Source organism: Corylus avellana, chromosome ca10 (assembly GCF_901000735.1).
Source record: "Corylus avellana chromosome ca10, CavTom2PMs-1.0".
Classification (NCBI taxonomy): Eukaryota; Viridiplantae; Streptophyta; class Magnoliopsida; order Fagales; family Betulaceae; genus Corylus; species Corylus avellana.
In genome coordinates this window covers 939244-960471 of record NC_081550.1, presented here as the reverse complement: position 1 = coordinate 960471, position 21228 = coordinate 939244, and the positions used below count along the sequence as shown (strand labels likewise).

Sequence of the window (21228 nt, the reverse complement as noted above, 5' to 3'; positions counted from 1 at the left end):
TTATAAAGAAACATCTGTTTTTACTTTCTTGATGAGATTGACTAATTTCGGAAGATATGCAGAAAGCTCAAGTCAAAAGATTGTTTTCGTTGTTGACTATCAAAGATTCAGCCTCAAATGTTCCCAGAAATCTTGAGGCCCAGCGTAGGCTGGAGTTCTTCACTAATTCCCTTTTCATGGAGATGCCGGTAGCCAAGCCAGTACGTGAGATGTTATCATTCAGGTCATACCTTTTCTTTCATGCATCTCTTCCGCTTTTGGAGGTATCAATACTTTTGCTTGATAAATCTAGCATCCTCATATTTTTCTATATGAAAATGCAGTGTGTTCACTCCATATTATTCTGAGACAGTACTTTATAGTAAGGCTGAACTCCAAGAGAAAAATGAGGATGGGATATCACTTTTATTTTACCTTCAGAAAATATATCCAGGTACTCCCTGCTTGTGCTTAGTATTTCCGCTTTATTTGATTGCTCAGCTATTCATAATGAGACATAAAAATAAAAGGCTCTTGTTCTTTTATTGCTCCTTAAATACGAAGATCTTGTTCTTCTACTTTTCAAGGAAAAATAAAATATAAATAGGGAGAAAAAGTTCCTTCTCGTAAACATTAGCCTCTCTAGCAAATGTTTTCTTTCTTCTTTTGGGATCCTAGTTTGTATCAAGTTTGGGAACTGTTTAATCATGTTCTAATTATTCATACTATGTCTCTCGAGTTAATATGAGACAACAAATCATACCATTATGCACGTGCTGGAGAGTACTGGATTTTTATGTTTGCTTTGTGTGGATGTGACATTTTCTATTTATGAACTCTCTTTGAACATATCTTGCATTACCATTGTAGTTTGTATAAACAGTTTAGATAGAAAACGTGGAGGCACGTTACTGTTGTGTTGTTGTTCAACTTGTTATGTAGCCCACCACACACATTTTATTATCAGGTTTAGGGAAATATAACAATGACAAAAATATCCCTTAAACCCAAATAAATCTTCTACCACTCTCCCTCAAGCTGGACCATATATATCATATAAGCTCAGCTTGAAAGAAACAAGCAATCAAAAAATAACCAGAAAAACATACTCTAATTTGCTGGCCATATATCTTGTTATTAATTTTTTAGTATGGAATGTCCATTTACATATGCCATTTGTATTATGTTGAAAAGCCCTGTATTTGGCACCTCGTATGCCCAGGAAGTATAGTCTATGAGTATGGGGAAATTGAAGTACTGAAAATTACTTGGCATGACAAATTGCAAAGTTGGTCCTTTCCCTTATCTTTATCAGCTTCATACTTTGCTAATATGTACTTGTTCCACTGTTGATCTGTTCTTCCATGTTGTATCCTGTGAAGTCGTGGGGATAAGTCTGCTTCTTCCAAAATTACCTACAATATTTGGGACCAGCCAAAATGAAGAATAACTATTACCTGGAGTAATTATTATTGTTGTATAGTTAGCTATTAGAAATTTGAGTGGTACTGATATATTTTTGCTAATTAAATACTTGGCTCAACTAGTACCTACAATATATTTCTGTCTGCTAAATATTGATCCTGTGTTTTTTCCCTGTGGACTATAACTTGATGTGCTGTGCTGAATATTCCACTAATTCTTTATGGCGATTGAATTTTATTTTAGTAGCAATAGGAGTCTTGAACTTCTTGCTTATCATATTAATAGTAATATTATTGCACCACAGATGAGTGGAAGAACTTTCTTGCCCGAATTGGTCGTGATGAGAATACGCCTGACTCTGAACTTCTGAGGAATCTTAATGATACCCTTGAACTTCGGTTTTGGGTCTCGTACAGGGGACAAACATTGGCTAGAACTGGTAGATTTTTTTTCTCTATGCAATATTCTTTTGGTTTTAATCTTGAGAATTGTCTCCTTTCCATATGTTTTTTTTTCTTTCTTCGTCATATAGACATACGAGAGTGTGTTCATTCATATTATTGTATCACTGTAAACGATTGGGGCAAGCATTTCAATGCTTTAGGCAGCTTGAAAATGTTAGTAGTTTGTAGGTGTTGGTTTGATAATGTAGGGACATTTCTTGGTCTCCATAACAAAATGAGTTCATTTGGTTTTTGTTTATATGTCTTAACCCAACACGTGCATCTGTGGTTGTCTCAATATGATGATAGCTTTTCTTGTAAAATGCTAAATTGTTTGAGTTTTGCAGTTCGTGGGATGATGTACTATAGAAAAGCTCTTATGCTCCAGACTTATTTAGAGAGGATAACTTCTGAAGGTTAGCATAACCAAGTATGTCTTGTTTTTTGTTTTATCCTGCATGGTCAGTTACCTCATGTATTGTCAATGTCAGATTTGGAGGCTGCAGTTTCTAGTAATGATGCAACTGACACTCGAGGTTTCGAACTATCTCCTGAAGCGCGGGCTCAGGCAGATCTTAAGTTTACATATGTGGTTACATGTCAAATATATGGAAAACAGAAAGAGGAACAAAAACCTGAGGCTGCTGATATTGCATTGCTTATGCAGAGGTGACTTTTTTCTAATGCAATGAAAAGAAATATGGGTTCTCTTGGATTTGTTTTTGAGATGTTTATTTTCAAAAATTCGATTATAATAATTTTGTTTGTTGGAGATGCTTTAAATAATTACTCTTTAGATATCTAATTTTCTCTTTTTTATTTTGATGTCAGAAATGAAGCTCTTCGAGTTGCTTTTATTGATGAAGTTGAAAATTTAAAGGATGGTATATCGCACAAGGAATTCTACTCAAAGCTTGTGAAAGCTGATATCAACGGGAAAGATAAGGTTCAGTTACTTGTTTTTTTGTCCTTCGATGCTGGCACTAGCTAACCACTTCATATTTTAAAGAAGTCTTTTGTTGCTGCAAACAAGGGTTGTCCCATGTTGATTGATGATCTTAATGACCCATCTATATTTTGAAAGACAGCATCTATTTTATATCCAAGTGTATGGATTGTTTGATTTTGTTTGTTGTTTGAGAAAAGTACATGAGCAAAGGTTATTGTTTCATTTCTGGCTTCTTTTATTTGTTTATGATACAATAATACTTCAATTATTGACTTGATTAGAGATGAGACAAGAACATGAGTAAAGTGCATCCTACTGAGATAACACATTCCTTTTAAAATGATGTTCCCATTTGATTTGGCATGTATTCTTCCTCACATCCCCAATCTCTAAATTCTCAATTACCTGTTATGATAATTCGAGTATTGCTACCGGTTGGCTTGGCCTGCAAAGATCGATGATAGTGGTCTTGTTTCTTTCTTTCTTCTTCTTCTTCTTTTCCTTTCTTTTATTGGATGAATGATAAATTATTAGAAAAAGGAGAGACAGTGGTCTCGTTTCTTCCTTGATAACTTATGAAAAAGGAATCTACTTGATAACTTTCTCTTCCTTACCATCATTGGAAATGCGTTGTTATTGTTCTGCCTGAAGTTAGACATGAAAGGTTTGAAAAATAGGAATAACAAGAATAGAAAGAGGAAAGCAAGAGCAGCAAGGTAGTATAAACCAATAATTAGACCCCGCATTAACACCATTGTGAATATTACCGTTCATTGACCATCATCACTGCCCTAGTCATAGTCAGAGCTTAACTGAATCCACCCCTTGGTTTTTAGCTTTTCCTTAGAACAAAAGCATTATGTATAACACTGATATAGTCCATTTTGTCTGCTTAAAACTGGGGACAACGTCAACTTCCACAAGAATGTGGGGAGGTCAGCATATATTCTTTTACGAGAAGGGGTTATTTGAGTGTATCTAAATAGATACTATGTTTACATATGGATCCCTACGGCATTACATTCCATTTAGCAGAATTGCAACAATAGTATTTTTAAATTTACTGTAAACTTGGTAGAATCTGAGAGCAGTTATCTGTACTTGTACTGGGCTAGTTATTCAGAGCCAGCAATTGGCTGCCGGATTTTGCCCCGCAACTAGAAGAAGATCGCTTCGGAGGTCACTGTGGCGTTACTGAATGTAGAGCTGTCCGCCTCTGCAGCATTTGATCAGTAGGTTATTTATAACTTTGGAAGATGGTCAAGGTAGCTTGCTCCTGGGAGCAGTTATCTATGCTTGTAGATTATGCAGGACAGTTAGGCACATATTTTTGTCTTGGGAAACTTTTTTGATAACTTGAGCTCTGGGGGAGTATCTTCTCTTGAGGTTTTCGTGTAACCTTTAGATTTTCCATCCAACTACGTATACCGAAGTTTATTTCAAAGATGAAATTTTTGTTGAACTTCTTGTTAAAGTACTTATAAATTATGGGGACTTTTATTTGAATAATTTGAAAGCTTTAAAATAACCTCTTGGTTGTGCTCTCATGGATGTTCGTGTACGTTATTGTTGAATTTTTCTTTTACTTATATCGTTCTGATTTTGCAGGAAATATACTCCATAAAATTGCCTGGAAATCCAAAGCTTGGTGAAGGAATACCTGAGAACCAAAACCATGCAATCATATTCACTCGTGGAAATGCAGTTCAGACAATTGATATGAATCAGGTGATCCATTTTTTTTAGCCGAGTAACTCAATCATCTGGGTTTTTAATGTTTTGCCCCTCAGTCAATTACATTGAGAAAGTATTCTCATGGTAAAAGTTCATTTTGGAGTTTGGTTTTATGTGTATTGAAAAATGCTAAGAAAAGACAGTATTATTACCGGTCAATAGGACCAACATTGTTAACTATACTGGTTTTAATAGACAAATGGATGTATGACTGCCTGGTTTGATTTTATAACATGCATCATCCCTCTCTTGAATTTCACTAAAGGTCAATCACTTGGTAGGCCAGTCTCTAGAGCTCTAGCATAAGTTTGGTTGGGTTACCAAGGTTAGAGTCACCTTGTAAAGATCTTTCCCTTTTTTTTTTCTTTATTTATTTATCTTTAATCTCTTTCTGTACATTATGACGCTTTCAAGTCCTTTAAAGCTTGTAAGCAGGTTTCATGACTGGCTGGGCATTTTAGGAGCTCCATCTTGCACATTGCGGTGGTTGCATCATTGACACCCCACACAAATTCTCAATTCTATTTCAATTCCTATGGATCATTATATTACTATTAATCCTCAAAGCCGCGTACTCCTCAAAGCCACGTAAAAGCGAGATTCAAAGCGATATATTTATCACATCTGTGACTTTGTTTATTTTGGAGGGACATAACCACAAAATTGATACCTTAATCAGATCGGACTTCTATAAATGTCATTAACACAAATTGTAAAGAACCCATTTCTGGTTCTTTTTTTTTTGGGTGATTCCTACTATAATAACTTTTCTGTCAGACTCTGTCATTCAGTTTCTACCATAGTTTCCAGAATATATTATTTCCTAGTGAACTGTGTTCCGAACCACATGATCCCAAAAGTGGCGCACTTTCATACCAAATTTGATCAAACATTTAGATTGTTTCCTTCCTTTGTTTATACTTTGAAAGACAGTAATTTAAGTATACTATTATCTTACATATATTACAAGCTTTTCGACTAAGACTAATGAAAATTATTTTTTTGATAAGTAGTCGAATGAAAATTATGAATGTTTTAACTTAAAAGACTGGCCCATCAAATTTCATCTTTCGATGAAAAGTTTATAGAAAGTTATGTCTACCCTACCATCAATCATTCCACATCCTATAGTTAGTTGAACACCTCATCAGGTACCCATTCCATGTTCCATGAGCATCCGGATTTTACTTATCTTTGGTTTTTACTTTCTTTTATTTGTTTCATTTATGGTTTTCCAATAAAAAAGATAGGCTCTTGCCTTATTCCACTCTCGTTGGATTACATAGTGTTTGTGTCTGAAAATTTTCTTTGCAGCTCTGATTAGCTGTACTGTTGCTTAATATTTATACTTTAGGATAATTATTTTGAGGAAGCCTTGAAGATGAGAAACCTTCTTGAAGAATTCCATCGTCATCATGGTATTCGTTTTCCCACCATACTTGGTGTCAGGGAACATGTATTCACTGGAAGGTATATCCATTGAATCCTTATTTATTTTAAATCTCACTCTCTGACTATATTTTCTATTCATATACTGTCAACTAAATATCTATTTTGATATGCAGTGTCTCTTCTTTAGCCTCATTTATGTCCAATCAAGAAAGTAGCTTTGTGACTCTGGGTCAGCGTGTTTTGGCAAATCCTTTAAAGTAAGTTCATTCGAATTATGTAAGTGATTTGATTGGCTTCCTGGTATATCCTAAATTGAGGTTCATTGACATTGATGTCATAATTCATTTTTAGGGTCCGTATGCATTATGGCCATCCAGATGTTTTTGACAGAGTTTTTCACATAACCAGGGGTGGTATTAGCAAGGCCTCGCGTGTTATCAATATTAGTGAAGATATCTATTCAGGTTTCTCTTTTCATTTTCTAAGAAAGTCTTGTGCTCATTCTGTCAGCTTGTGTTGTCCTTGTGTGTGTGTGTGTGTGTAACTCATTTAACAGCAGTGATGATTGAAACCAGGCGTCTAAAAAATTTCTTTACTGTTGCAAGGATGAGGTTGTTGCTCAAATGTTGTGTTGGAGAGCTTTTATCTGTTGTTCTCAACACTTCGGTCTGCCTATCTTTCCCAATATGTTTTATGTTGTTTTTTTTTTGACATGAGGGAAATAGTCAGACTTTTGGTCGTGTTTGCCCCCATTGCATCTGCTCAAGCCCTTCTATTTTTGATTTCAGTTGCTTTGTGCAGTCACCAGCTTCATCTTTTTTCTCGGCTCTTTCTGAAGAGTGGAAAGATTCTTTAGTTGTGTTTTTTATTTTTTATTTTTTATTTTTCATGTTCTAGCATTGGCTACTTCCATGACAAATAGTTGGGAGTTTCGAGTGGTTGAATCAGAGAGTGGTGGCGCGTGAGAGTGTATTCTGATTTCGGGCTGGTAGCATGGCGGGAGGAAGAAGATGGTCAGTAGAGGCGAAAGATTTTGAACTGGTGGTGAAGGCAGGGGCTTCGGGGGTAAGGATCTTCGAGAGGAGCAAAGGGAAGCAAAGGTCTATCTTCATCAAGAGAGATGAGTTAGAATGGTTAGAACGTAATATGGAGGTTCTGGTGGCGGTGGACAGTTCAGAAGTATTTTGGGATCAGTCTAGAGCGGGTTACCCACGTTTCATTGCGCAACGTCGCTCTAATAGGCACGGGTATTTCCTGACGTTGGAGGAATTTGATGGGAGGCGGAGATGCGGTTCTGTCCTTATTCCAGAAGGGCGATTCGGGCAAGGTTGGAAACGTTTTATCTCGGAAGTGCGCATAGCAAGACTGTCCCTTCGAGCTCCCAAGGAAGATAAGAGGATTCATGAAGAGAAGAAGCACGAGGGGAAAGAAAGGAGGAGCTACGCTGAGGTTGTGGGGCTGTCAGAATCTTCGGCGGAGGAGTGTTTTGGTCCATTTTCAGGGCCTGTGGCGCGAGTGCCCAGTTGGTTGAAGGAGTCCTCATCAGTGAGGGAGAAACAGGTTCCGGCGAAGACCCCAAGGGGCCAAGAGGTGGATGGTTCTCGACTGTCGGAGGGGAGGAGAAGTAGGGGAAAGGAAGTTCAAGAACCTTTGGTTCCGGCGAGTAGATTTCAAACGCGGGAGAAAGCGTCTGTGTCGCGTGATAGCACTATGCATGTGCTGACGGGACGGGAGGTTGTTGAGTGTCAGAAGCAACACCATGCTTGTGTAAGTCTTGAGCTCCGGGAATGCAGAGAGACGTTATATCGGCTGAAAGGGGAAATCGATATTGGGATTCACAGGTTGGAAAGGGCTCTCTTAAGATTGGAAGGAAGTGGGCTTCAGCAGGTAGATGGGGTTGGTGTTCCAGCCCATTCTGCTGGAACAAGTGGCAAGCTGGAGGGGAAGAATGGGACTGACGACCACGATCCAAGGCTCGGGAGTGGCCTGGGTTCAGCTCAATCAGGGAAGGAGGGCAGAGCACCCAAAGGAAAAGAGAGGGCTGGCAGATATGGCATTAGGCCCACGAGAGGACTTAAGGTAAAGAAAAAGATTATGGTGTATAAGCGTAAAGTTAGTATGGGATCCGGAATGGGCCAGGAGGGTCGGGGTTATGTTGGGCCCAAGGGTGAGAGATCGTCTGGGTCTCACCCGTTGAGTATAAGGGACGGGCTGGTGGATCAGACTTTGGGCTCGACCGGAGTTTATGGGGCGTCGTCATCGGGAGGAGACCCGAGCTTGGAGAAGAGATCGCCGGCAGTTACGGTCATCCCTGCCGACGTTCCGGTAGCTCACGTGGAGGTATCAGGAGTTACCCCCACCGGAGAGATTGCGAGAGAAGCAACCGGAGGTACTCAGAGGAGGCCGGCGAAGCTTCCAGTGGACACAGAATCGGCTGATTCGACTCAGGAAGCGTTGGGGCATCTTTCACTGGTAACCCAGACCGCCGATCTAGAGCAGGTTACGCCGGAAATTTTGATTAGAGGTGAGGGGTTGCGATTGAAGGCAGGCCAAGCTAGTCAGAGTGGGCCGGCGAAGCTCCTGGTGGCCACAGAAGCGGCGGGTTCGACACAGGTAGAGACGGAGCAGGATTCGCCGGATGCCCAGACTGCCGATCTCGAGCAGGATGCGCCGGGAAAGATGTCAAATGGTGTGGGGTCGCGTCTGAAGGCCAGCGTTGTTCTGGGAACGCCGATGTTGGAGTCGACGGTTAGTGGGGAGGAAGATTCTAGTCGCCGGAGACAGTGTCGATCGCCAGAGACCTCGGTAATGTATTCTCCAGGGACTAAGGTTAGGGATCTGTTGCCCTGGTCGCACAGTGTGGGGTTTATGGGAGGGGTAAAGGCTCGTGGAGGACTGGGTTCTTCTCAGATTATAGAAGACTGTGCTGGGTATAGTGGGCATGATACTCCGCTTAATGGGGATCATCTGAATATGGTAGCTGGGTGCTCAGAAGGTGGGGATTTGTGTGAATATGTCCAACCGGTGGGAAAGGGCAGCAGGGGGGTTGAGACCCGAGAGGTAATTCCGGTTCCTTTTGATGTTAATGGGCCTTATCCTCTGAATACGTATGGACCTACGGCTGGGGAGTCGGGCTATTCGGATTGGGTCATTCAATGTGCTAATGAGATTTATCCGATTGTGGGGATTTCGTATACGGGCCACAAGCTGCAATTGCTAGCGCTTTTGACTTTTTTGGAAGAGGAATGGAGGAATAGTGCGATGATAATTAATCCGAGTAGTGGCACGAAAGGCAAAAGGGAGGTTAGGAATTTGGAGTGCTCGGTAAATTATGACACTAGGAGTGCTTGCTCTAGCCGGGGCAATAGAAAGGGAAGGGGGCATAGAGTGGTCTCATGAAGCTAAATATTCTTTCTTGGAATGTGAGGGGGTTGAACAAGAAGGACAAACGGTTGAGGGTGAGTAATTTGCTCAGAGATTGGAAGGCTGACATTGTTTGTTTTCAGGAAACCAAGATTCGGAGTATGTCCCGCAATATAGTTCGTAGCTTATGGGGGAGGAGTCATGTGGAGTGGTGTTGCTTGGATTCTAGCGGGGCTTCGGGTGGTATTTTGATAATGTGGGATAACAGGGTGGTGGAGAAGGTTGACGTCTGTGTGGGGACCTACACCCTGGCGGTGTCTTTTAGGAATATTGGGGATCGTTCTGTATGGGCTTTTGCTGGAGTCTATGGTCCGAATCTCTGCAGGGATAGAAGGCTTCTCTGGGAGGAATTAGCGGGTGTGATTAGCTGGTGGGATATGCCATGGTGTATTGGGGGCGATTTTAACGTTACTCGGTTCGCCAGCGAAAGATCAGGTGAGGTACATCTGGATTCGGCTATGATGGAATTTTCAGACTTCATTTTTGAACAAGGGTTGATGGATCTTCCTCTAATTGGAGGTTCGTTTACTTGGTCAATTTCCAATGATCCCCCTCTGTGGTCAAGGATTGATCGGTTTTTGATTTCCCCGGAGTTGGAGGCCCGTTTCCCAGGGGTTAGGCAGAAGAGGCTTTCTCGTCTGTGCTCGGATCACTTCCCAATCATTCTTGAGTTGGGAGAGGTGTCATGGGGGAAGAGGCCGTTTAAATTTGAAAATATGTGGCTTAAAGCGGATGGTTTTGTGGCCCTAGTGAAACAATGGTGGGACTCCTATGTCTTCCAAGGTACGCCGAGTTTTGTTCTTGCTTGTAAGCTTAAGGCCTTGAAGGCGAACTTGAAGACATGGAATGAGGAGGTGTTCGGTAACATTGAAAGGAACAAGAGAAAGCTGCTTGAAGAGCTCCGGGTGTTGGATGTGAACGAAGAAACTAGGGCGTTGGATGCGGGGGAGGTTGTAAGGAAGGCGGAAGTGGTGCGAGAATTAGAGAATTGCACTCTTATGGAGGAGGTGAGTTGGAGACAGAAGTCCAGGGTGATGTGGTTGAAAGAAGGAGACAAGTGTACAAAGTTCTTTCACTCCATAGCCAACTCTAATAGAAGACAGAACACTTTGGATACCCTTATGATTGGGGATAATACTTCGTCCGATCCCTCAGAGATTAGTGAGCACATTGTTGAGTTCTATCAGAAACTTTTTTCGGAGCAAAGTCGATGGAGGCCTGTGGTGGATGGCATCGCCTTTGATTCTATTTCGGAGGTGGAGGCTAGTTGGTTGGAGAGAGAGTTCGAAGAGGAGGTTCGAAAGGTTGTATTTAAAATGAATGGTAATAAGGCGTCGGGCCCCGATGGGTTTTCTATGGCTTTTTTCCAAGCTTGTTGGGAAGTAGTGAGGGAGGACGTTATGAAGGTTTTTAACGCGTTTCATGCAGGAGGGCTGTTTGAGAAAAGTCTCAATGCTTCTTTCATCTCGCTTATTCCGAAGGTTCCCGGCGCCGTTAATCTCAAAGACTTTAGGCCTATTAGCCTTGTGGGAAGCATCTACAAAATCATAGCTAAGGTTCTAGCAAATAGATTGAAGGTAGTCTTGGATAAGATTATTTCTCAATCCCAAAGTGCTTTTATCAAAGGTAGGCAGATTCTAGATCCTATCTTGATTTCTAATGAATGTCTTGATAGTCGGCTGAGATCTGGGGAGCCGGGGGTGATTTGCAAAATGGATTTGGAAAAAGCTTATGACCATGTGAATTGGGACTTCTTGATATACATGCTTAAGAGATGTGGTTTTGGTGGGATTTGGTGCTCTTGGATAGAACATTGCATCTCCTCGGTGAGGTTCTCGATTTTGATTAATGGGTCTCCTAATGGCTTCTTTAGCAGTTCCAGGGGTTTGAGACAAGGGGATCCTCTGTCTCCGTTGCTGTTTGTTTTGGTGATGGAAGCTTTAAGTAGGATGATTTCGGCAGCAGTTGATGGGGGGCTCTTAGAAGGTTTCCAAGTTGGCAACTTTACGCTCTCCCACCTTTTGTTTGCGGATGATACCTTGATTTTTTGCAAGGCATTGCCCACCCAGCTTCGTTATTTGCGGAGTGTTTTCTTGCTCTTTGAAGCTGCCTCCGGGTTGAAGGTTAATTTGGCCAAGTCGGAGTTAATTCCAGTGGGGATCGTGGAGCAAGTGGATAGGTTAGCCGGTATTCTAGGGTGTGGGGTTGCTTCTTTGCCGGTAAAGTACCTTGGTTTGCCGTTGGGGGTCTCGTGTAAGGCTAAGCATATTTGGGATGGAGTTATCGAGAAGATAGAACGTCGGTTGGCAGGTTGGAAAAGGTTGTATTTGTCGAAGGGCGGAAGAGTCATGCTGATCAAGAGCACTCTCGCCAATTTGCCTACATACTTTTTGTCTCTATTCCCCATTCCAGTGAGCGTTGCAAAGCGGATTGAGAAGCTGCAGCGGGATTTCCTTTGGGGGGGTTTAAACGATGAGTTCAAGTACCATATGGTAAAGTGGTCGAAGATTTGTACCCCGATTAAGGAGGGAGGCTTGGGCATCAGGAACATTTTGTTGTTCAATCGCGCCCTATTAGGGAAATGGTTGTGGCGCTATGGAGTTGAGCGAGATTCTTGGTGGAGGACTGTGGTGGAGGTGAAGTATGGTAGTATTTGGGGAGGTTGGTGCTCTTTGGAGCCGGGTGGATCTTTTGGGGTGGGGTTATGGAAGAACATTTGGAAAGGGTGGGATACCTTCAAAAGGTTTATTCGGTTTGAGGTGGGGGTTGGGACTAGGGTCAGATTCTGGCACGACTTGTGGTGTAGTAATACGGCTCTCAAGATAGCTTTTCCAGGCTTATTCAGTATTGCATGCGCCAAGGACGCCTCAGTTGCGGATCACTTGGAAGTGCTGGGTGGGTCCATTCAGTGGAACGTTTGTTTTGCTAGAGAGGCTCACGATTGGGAGGTGGATGTATTGGCCTCTTTTTTCCAGGTGTTACATTCTACTAGAGTGAGCCGAGGGTGTGAAGATAGGTTGTGGTGGAACTCTTCCAAAAGAGGCTGCTTTAAGGTCAAGCTCTTTTACACCTCATTGGCATGCACCGAAGGGAGGGGTTTTCCTTGGAAGAGTGTGTGGCGAACACAAGCGCCGCCACGAGCAAGTTTCTTTGTTTGGTCGGCGGCTTTGGGCAAAATTCTGACCCTAGATAACCTCAGGAAGCGACAAGTGATTGTAACAAATAGATGCTATATGTGCAAAAGGAGTGAGGAGACGGTGGATCATCTCCTCCTTCATTGCGAGGTTGCCTATGCCCTATGGTGTACTTTTTTTGGTCGGTTTGGGTTATCTTGGGTGATGCCAAGACGGGTTTTGGATTTACTAGCCTGTTGGTGGTCCTCGGGGAGGAGGGGGAGTGCCGCGGTTTGGAAGATGGTGCCCACTTGCTTTTTTTGGTGTCTATGGAAAGAAAGGAATAGTAGGTGTTTTGAGGATGTTGAGGGGACCTTGGAGGACATCTTAGCCTCGTGCTTTCATACTTTGTATCTTTGGACTGTGGTGCATGTCTTTCCATTGTCGATTACTTATGATGATTTTCTTTTTCGCTTTTCTTCTCGTTAGGTGTTTCCGTTGTATACTCCCAGTGTACTTTGAGGCGCCTATACGCTTTTAATAAAACTTCTTATTACTTATCAAAAAAAAAGAAAAAGCATTGGCTACTTCCATACTTGTTGATGACAGTTTAACCCTTCCAGAATAGTGGGGAAAGAGGACTTCAGCTTGAATTGGGTATCAAGGAAATCTCCCAAATTTGCAAGCATTACTTGTGGGAGCTTTTAGAATAATTGAAGGGGTTCTGATTCTCCTTAAGAAGTGTTAGGATATCATATTTAATGCTCTCTTTCTCTCCCTATCACACAACTGTACGAAGTTGTCATCTCATAAATGCTTTATCCTCCCCCAGTGCATGTGATTTTGTCATCTCTATGGACCTTATGACTGCTGTACTTCTACACTTCTTGCAGTATCTTATATCCTTACTATATAAAAGGATATGCTGAGCAGCTACAAAATTGCTTTGATATATATATATATATATATATATATTTTAATTTGCTGATCTATTAAGTTCTGGTGTTAAAATGCAGGATTCAATTCAACTTTACGTCAAGGAAATATTACTCATCATGAGTACATCCAGGTAAGCTTGTTCGTTTCATCAATAGACACTTCAATGGGATTTGAGTTTTCTAATGCAGTTTAACAGGTAGGAAAAGGACGAGATGTCGGGCTCAATCAGATCGCCTTATTTGAAGGAAAGGTTGCTGGTGGTAATGGTGAACAAGTTCTTAGTCGGGATGTATACAGACTTGGGCAGCTCCTTGATTTCTTTAGGATGATGTCATTCTACTTTACCACTGTTGGATTCTACTTTTGTACAATGGTATGCCATTGGTGCATAATATTAACTATGGATTATCTTTCTTGCAATTAGTGTCCGGGTGGACTGAAGGTTAAAAAGGGTAGTTAGTTGATGGGAGTGTAGCTGGAGTTAACTCCAAGTTGGTAGTTTGTAAAAATACTTATTGATAAAATGATGCTTTGATGTTCTTACTGCTTCAGAACTCTCGTAATCTATAGTTTAAAAAAAGGCAAAATATAACAGTATGCTACAGAGGCGTTTGCCTCCAAGATAGTTGCATTCATATGTTAAATTTAGAACTCCATGATTCCTTTATCATATGGAAGCTACTTTTATTTATGTCTGAACAAGTCTTTGTTCTTTTTTTTTTTTGTCTGTGCAGTTAACGGTGCTGACTGTATACATTTTCCTATACGGGAAGGCATATTTGGTATGTTGGATTTTATTTATTTCATGTGACAATTTTATCGTGCTTTCAGCCACTGGCAATCAACTTCTCATTTCTCTCTAAACTATGCTGCTTCTGTGTCTGAAAAGTCGGTCACCATATTGATACTTTTTGTTGGCATATGAACCATATTTGGTATGTATGAATATCTTATGAAAGTATACTTCATAGTCATGTGCCTTGTAAGAAAATATTTGATATCCTATTGCAATAAATCAAGTTTAGATTATTCACCTTTTAATCTTAAATGGTGATTGTATTGCTTCTTTTTATTTATATTAATAGCACATTATGATATTAAAGCATTAAGTACCATCTGGACCTTGTCTCGTGTTATAAGAAGTTGGGTTGTTGGTAGTTTCTCTCTCTGTGTCTGATGGATTAGTCTCAATTAGCTTTTAGTTGTGACATGATTCTGTTTCAGGCGCTATCTGGAGTTGGTGAAGTCATTCAAGTGCAAGCTCAGATAATGAAGAACACTGCGTTGAGTGCTGCTTTAAATACACAGTTCCTCTTTCAAATTGGTATTTTCACTGCTGTGCCAATGGTTTTGGGCTTCATCTTGGAACAGGGTTTCTTCAGGGTAAATGCTTATCCTACATGTTTTGCATATCCGTTTAATAATTTACTCAGGAATATGTAATTCTCGTCATATATATCCGTTTGCTTATTATATTTAATGAAAGATAAATCTGAGTTTTCTGCATCATGCAAGAGAGCTATATGTGGAATATTTCTTGAGTTTAATGCTGAAATAATTGTGTATCAGTTTCTTCTGGTTCCATTTTTCTTAGCTGTATGTCCTTGGCAGTGACCAACAAATACATTGCAATTTGGTAGAATGAATTAGATTGATCGGTGAATTGCATTATTATTTGTGCTCCAGACAGATAGTCTGAGGACATAACTTCAAAGTCTTGATAATCAACGTAATCTTTGGGGTGTTGGAGAACTGTAAGCTGGTAACAAGTGCAGTGCCTTCAAGCATAAGTTCCTTCCATTTCTGTGAATATATACGCCACATTGTTTATTGAAGGGTTTTTAGTCTCTTGTCCTTTTGGTGAGTGTATACGCTTCAAATAGATGTAGGTCATAAAGCATGGAGATTGCAATCTTACAAAGTTTCCTTGTTTTGGTTAAGTTTGACTTTGAATGAAATTTGATGTACAAAAAAAAAAAATTGTAGGCTAAAATAAATCAATCTAAAAAATAATATGAACGAAGAACTAAAAATAATGGCCTGTGTTGAATTCACATTATATAGATGATTCTTTGATACAGAGAAATTATAGCCTGAGGGAAGGGGTGTTTACATGGACACTTTTCAGTATCTGGGAGCATGTGAGTTAACAACATTGGCCATAAGTTATGATCGAGTGGAGGGCTGTTGTGGATGCGAAATTTGGAAGTTTTTGGGGTGGTTGGTGTTCCTTGGAGCCGGGAGGTTCTTTTGGGGTGGGGTTATGGAAGAACATTAGGAAAGGGTGGGACACCTTCAAAGGGTTTACACGGATAGAGGTAGGGGATGGGACTAGGGTTCGATTCTGGCATGATTTGTGGTGTGGTGATGCGGCTCTCAAGATAGCTTTTCCAGGCTTATTCAGTATTGCTAGCGCAAAAGATGCCCCAGTTGCGGCTCATTTGGAGGTGTTGGGTGGCTCTAACCAATGGAATGTTAGTTTCTCTAGACAGGCTCATGACTGGGAGGTGGATGTATTGGCCTCTTTCTTTCAAGTGTTACAGGCTGCTCGAGTGAATCGAGGGTGTGAAGATAGACTGCGGTGGAAATCTTCCAAAAAAGGTCGTTTCAAGGTCAAGCTCCTTTACGCTTCCTTGGCTCGTTCAGAAGGGAGGGGTTTCCCTTGGAAGAGTGTGTGGCGATCTCAAGCTCCTCCAAGGGCGAGTTTCTTTGTGTGGACGGCGGCTTTGGGCAAAATCCTGACACTTGATAACCTCAGGAAGCGACAAGTGATTGTGACAAATAGGTGTTATTTATGCAAGAGGAATGAGGAGACGGTGGATCATCTTCTCTTGCATTGTGAGGTTGCCTATGCTTTGTGGTGTGCTTTTTTTGGTCGGTTTGGATTGTCTTGGGTAATGCCGAGACGGGTTTCGGATTTACTCGCCTGTTGGTGGTCTTCGGGGAGGTGGGGGAGTGCAGCGGTTTGGAAGATGGTGCCTACTTGTTTCTTTTGGTGTTTATGGAGGGAAAGAAATAATAGGTGCTTTGAGGATTTGGAGTGGACATTGGAAGACATCTTAGCTTCTTGCTTTTATACTTTGTATCTTTGGATCATTGCGCATGTTTTTCTAGTGTCGATTAGTTATAATGATTTTCTTGCTCGTTTTTCCCCTTCTAGCTAAGTGATCCTGTTGTATACTCCCAGTGTACTCCGGGGCGCCTTTACGCTTCTTAATAAAACTTTTTATTACTTATCAAAAAAAAAAGTTATGATCGAGTGTATGAACGATATATCCTCATTGCTTTTTTTTTTTTTTTCTTTTTTTTTTGTCTTCTGAAGTTAATGAAAGTAGTTTTCTTTCTACTTTTAGTTGGATTTATATTTTTTGCCCAATTCTTACCTTACTTTTACTTTCTTTTTTTTTTTTTTTTTCATTGGGAAGTCTATTTCTTCCCCTTTTGCTCTATGGGTTAAATTTTCTTCCAATTGCTGCTGCAGGCCATTGTCAGTTTTGTCACAATGCAGTTTCAGCTTTGTACCGTCTTCTTCACATTTTCTCTCGGCACAAGAACTCATTACTTTGGTCGGACGATTCTTCATGGTGGTGCAAGGGTATGTTGCTGCTCGCTTTTCTTGTTCAATTTTTTTTCCTGGTATATATGATGTTAAATCAATGTTTATTTCTCAACAGTATCAAGCAACTGGTCGGGGATTTGTTGTCCGCCATATTAAATTCTCTGAGAATTACAGGATTTACTCCCGCAGTCATTTTGTGAAAGGGTGTGGTTCTCTCTCTCTCTCTCTCTCTCTCTCTCTCTCTCTCTTTTTGTGTGTGCACATGCGCGCACACATGCTTGTGCTAAACAAAGAATTGCATTGTCACATTGTAAGATGTTATGTAAGGAAAATTTGGGAACATAATTGATTTTGTAATTATATTTTTTGGGCATGTACTTTTTGTCAGCAATACACTCGTGTTTCTCCTTTATATTTGGCTTCTACCTTTGTTTAATAGATACCATAACTAGTGTTAAAATTGATGCAATTTCTGTCTTCCAATTTTCCTATGAAGTGTCTATACTCCTGGAATGACTACCATAGTTCATCGTCTTGTCTCCAGATTCGAAGTTGTGCTTTTGTTGATAGTGTACCTGGCATATGGATATAATGAAGGTGGTGCACTGTCGTACCTTCTTCTTACAATTAGCAGTTGGTTTATGGCTCTTTCTTGGCTTTTTGCTCCCTATTTGTTCAATCCATCTGGGTTTGAGTGGCAGAAGTAAGTCTATTTTTTGTATTGGCTGAAAGGAATGTCTGCTCCACTTTATTGACTGACATAACTGTTTTCCTTTCAGGGTTGTGGAGGATTTCAAAGATTGGACTAATTGGCTTCTTTACAGAGGTGGAATTGGGGTGAAGGGTGCGGAAAGTTGGGAAGCTTGGTGGGATGAAGAACTGGTATTACATCTGTTCTTGGTTTGACATGGTGGTTGATTTTTTTTTTTTTTTTTAAGTGAAGGCAATTTATTAGAGCTCTGGCCTTTTATTGATGATCATGAAGTCATGTAGTTCAAAGTTTGCGTTTAGGATAAGTGATGATTTACCATGCTATCAGAGTTAGAGTTCTAAATTCGAACCTAAACTATACAGTTAATGTGTTGTTTGGTCCCAAACATAAGGTGAGTGTTAAAGTATTAAGTAAATGATTAAATTTATCATTCTTCTTTTGCACTATTTAATGAGATTGCATTTCTTAGTGGAAAAAAAAAAAAAAAATTATGTAGTTTGAAGCGTCTTGGCACTTGTGAACCAATGATGCATTGCTTAGATAGAGTGAACTATCATATTGTGATTAGATGGGAATGATAAAAATATAGAAGGATTAGAAGAAAAAAAAAACATAATTTTTTAATGTGAAACTCTTATACTGTTTTCTCCTTTGCAGTCCCAAAAAGTTAAGCCTTTAGGAAGTGGGCCTACAATGTATGTCAAACTCAACAACCACACTAACACCAAACATAAGTTATAAACTTTTCGGTCAGAGATTATCCGGTAATTAATATGTCTGTTAGAAAGGTTTTCTTTATGAGCAAGAAAACCTGGCTTCTTTCTTTTTGTGAGAAATGAGTTCTTTGGAGTCTGTGGCAACTTGTCTCGGGTGAGGTGTGAGGTCAAGGTATTGCCTGGTGGGTTACTACGGCGAGGTAAGTAAGAATTGAACTTGTTGAATATTCATTATTAGTTTATGAATTGAATCTAATACTCAAAAATATGTCTTCTTTTGGAAAATCTTATAACATCTACTTTATATTAGAGGTGGCATGACTTTCAAGAAGAATATTGTTTACTTTTTGGAAAATCTTATTAAGCCTCATATTAACTAGTTTGGGTTGCTTGCGTCCTTTGTTGCCATTCAAGTCGACCAGGTTTGTTGGTCCAGTTTGAGCACCAGCTCATTCCTTTTTACACAACCTAGTTACACTACCGTTGCCTCTTGTCCATGTTGTGCATTCTCGATTATCTTGTTTTTTGTTAATTTTTGTTGTCACTCCTGCTTCTTTTCTCTCTCTCTCTCAGTGATTCATTTATGTTGCATCTGCATCGTACTTACCCAAAAAAATGTATGTATTGCATCTGCAGGCACATATTCGAACATTGGGAGGGAGGATAGCCGAAACTATTTTGAGTCTAAGATTTTTCATCTTCCAGTATGGCATTGTCTACAAGCTGCATGTGCAAGGAGAGAATACATCATTGACGGTAACAGCTCTCTTCATAAATTGATACATTTTCTTTAACAGGCATTCTGTTTGCCTACTTTTGCTAGTTAATATTTTTGTGAAATGCTGTTTGTATATCTTTTTTCATTTACCAAATAACCGCTCTACCTTTCCCATAAAGTATAGCATTTGATACACTTTTATAGTCCAGATTCCAGGCTTAACTGACATATATTATAGCATTGACCACATCTCTTCTCACCAATAAACCATATCCAAGTTTTCAAATTTACATTAGCATTTATAAATCGAAAATTAACTTATTTGCACTGAATGGAGCATGCGTGAGGCAAACAGCTAGTGTGAAAGCTTTGCGTAAGTCTACATTTGCAACTTTAACTGTCTTCTGTCTGTTTATTCTTTACAATTTGCAGGTGCCATTTCGTCATTTTGTTTACTCTGTTGTCTATAAATAATGGTTAGGGTAGTCTAGGTTTTGGGATGCAATTTTTAGGCTGTAATGGACTTGGTAAATGACTCATTGTATGGACCTAAAAAAGTACTATTGGCTAATCCCCGAGATTATTCTTATTTTGCCTAGTGTTTATGCTCGCAAGTTCATGATGTTCATGTGTCACAATGTTTGTGTATAACTGTAGGTGTATGGCCTGTCATGGATGGTGCTAGCTGTGCTTATAATTCTTTTCAAGGTCTGTATTATCACCTATAATGCAAGTGCTGGTCTTCCAAATTTCAAATGCATGTTATTTGGTTTGTGATTTTAACCCTTCATTTCTTTTTCTTTTTTTGGGTGGTTTCACAGGTTTTCACCTTCAGCCAGAAGATGTCAGTCAATTTCCAGCTTTTGTTGCGCTTCATCCAAGGCCTCTCCTTTTTGGTGGCACTTGCTGGTCTAGTAATTGCAGTTGTATTAACTAATTTGTCATTGCCGGATGTATTTGCTTGCATATTAGCATTTGTACCCACTGGATGGGGAATCCTTTCGGTGAGTTCTCCTCATCCGTAATCTTTTTCCTGTTATATATATATATATATATATATGTGTGTGTGTGTGTGTTTGGAGGCCCCTTACTTCAACTAGTCTCAATGTTGCTTGAATGCATCTTATGACAACCATAGGAGCAGGAATAAAGGATAAGAGGTAGATGTCCAGTTGGTTACATTGTTTGGGAATAAGTCATTAGCATAAGGGCGAATTCATTGAGTCATTTGATCGTATACCTTGTATGCTGGTGAACTCCTACCCTAACTGAAGTCATCTTTCAATAATATTCCTTTCCACATTTACAAACGCATCCCAAATCATCACCCAAACACAACCAATCCCTTTCAGGATCTCTTGGTTGCCGAGCAGGTCGCCAAGAGAGGGTTGCTCAAAAAGCAATAAACAAGGGTTGTTGACACCCATTCCTGTGCATACAACATTTCTTCAAATGCTTGTAATTGTTTTCTACTCTTCTTGGAGAAAATATTAGTGACACCGAGTTTATTCTTACACGCTTTAACATGATTTATACTATGATTTGCAGATTGCTGCCGCTTGGAAGCCTTACGTGAAAAAGCTGGGATTGTGGAAATCAATCCGTTCACTTGGGCGTTTATATGATGCCGGGATGGGGATGCTCATTTTCATTCCTGTTGCATTCGTTTCATGGTTCCCGTTTGTATCAACTTTCCAAACCCGCCTCATGTTTAACCAGGCTTTCAGCCGGGGGTTGGAAATTTCTCTAATTCTCGCCGGAAACAACCCCAACAGTTAGCTATGATGAGTACATTTAGCCCTGTACATTTTATTGTGAAAGAGAGACGTTCCACCTCAATGTTACTTGCCACCTCCAGAGGCAGCGTGATTTTTTTTCTGTGATGTAGCAATCCCCTGTATGCCTATTTGATAAAAAGCGTTGTGAGTAGATATGTTTTGTTGATTGGTACTATATATAAGATCATTTTTGGTCATATAAAAAGATATATTTTGTTATTTTTAATCTTTATTTTTCCTTCCCTCTCTCACAATGTTGTTTATTCTGAAGGACATTTTGTTTTGGTACTTCACATGAGATATGCTGTTATTTAGTTGACGAAGAGCACTTGGCCCGCGATTTCGTAT

General features: G+C 40.1%; 1 protein-coding gene across 1 annotated transcript in view; it reads left to right on the top strand.

The window, feature by feature from the left end:
• Window positions 1-21106, top strand: part of LOC132163717 (callose synthase 9-like) — a 28697-nt gene extending 7591 nt beyond the window's left edge. The window contains exons 11-32 of the mRNA XM_059574088.1: window positions 63-223; window positions 324-433; window positions 1709-1843; window positions 2195-2263; window positions 2339-2516; window positions 2679-2793; window positions 4405-4524; window positions 5885-6000; window positions 6096-6179; window positions 6274-6386; window positions 13475-13527; window positions 13594-13770; window positions 14132-14179; window positions 14622-14780; window positions 16879-16992; window positions 17072-17160; window positions 17501-17659; window positions 17736-17838; window positions 19021-19140; window positions 19760-19810; window positions 19924-20106; window positions 20651-21106. Of these exons, the coding sequence (XP_059430071.1) occupies window positions 63-223; window positions 324-433; window positions 1709-1843; window positions 2195-2263; window positions 2339-2516; window positions 2679-2793; window positions 4405-4524; window positions 5885-6000; window positions 6096-6179; window positions 6274-6386; window positions 13475-13527; window positions 13594-13770; window positions 14132-14179; window positions 14622-14780; window positions 16879-16992; window positions 17072-17160; window positions 17501-17659; window positions 17736-17838; window positions 19021-19140; window positions 19760-19810; window positions 19924-20106; window positions 20651-20881 (2688 nt within the window). The 3' untranslated portion in view covers window positions 20882-21106. The remainder of the gene's footprint in view (window positions 1-62; window positions 224-323; window positions 434-1708; window positions 1844-2194; window positions 2264-2338; window positions 2517-2678; window positions 2794-4404; window positions 4525-5884; window positions 6001-6095; window positions 6180-6273; window positions 6387-13474; window positions 13528-13593; window positions 13771-14131; window positions 14180-14621; window positions 14781-16878; window positions 16993-17071; window positions 17161-17500; window positions 17660-17735; window positions 17839-19020; window positions 19141-19759; window positions 19811-19923; window positions 20107-20650) is intronic.
• Window positions 21107-21228: the final 122 nt, after the last annotated feature.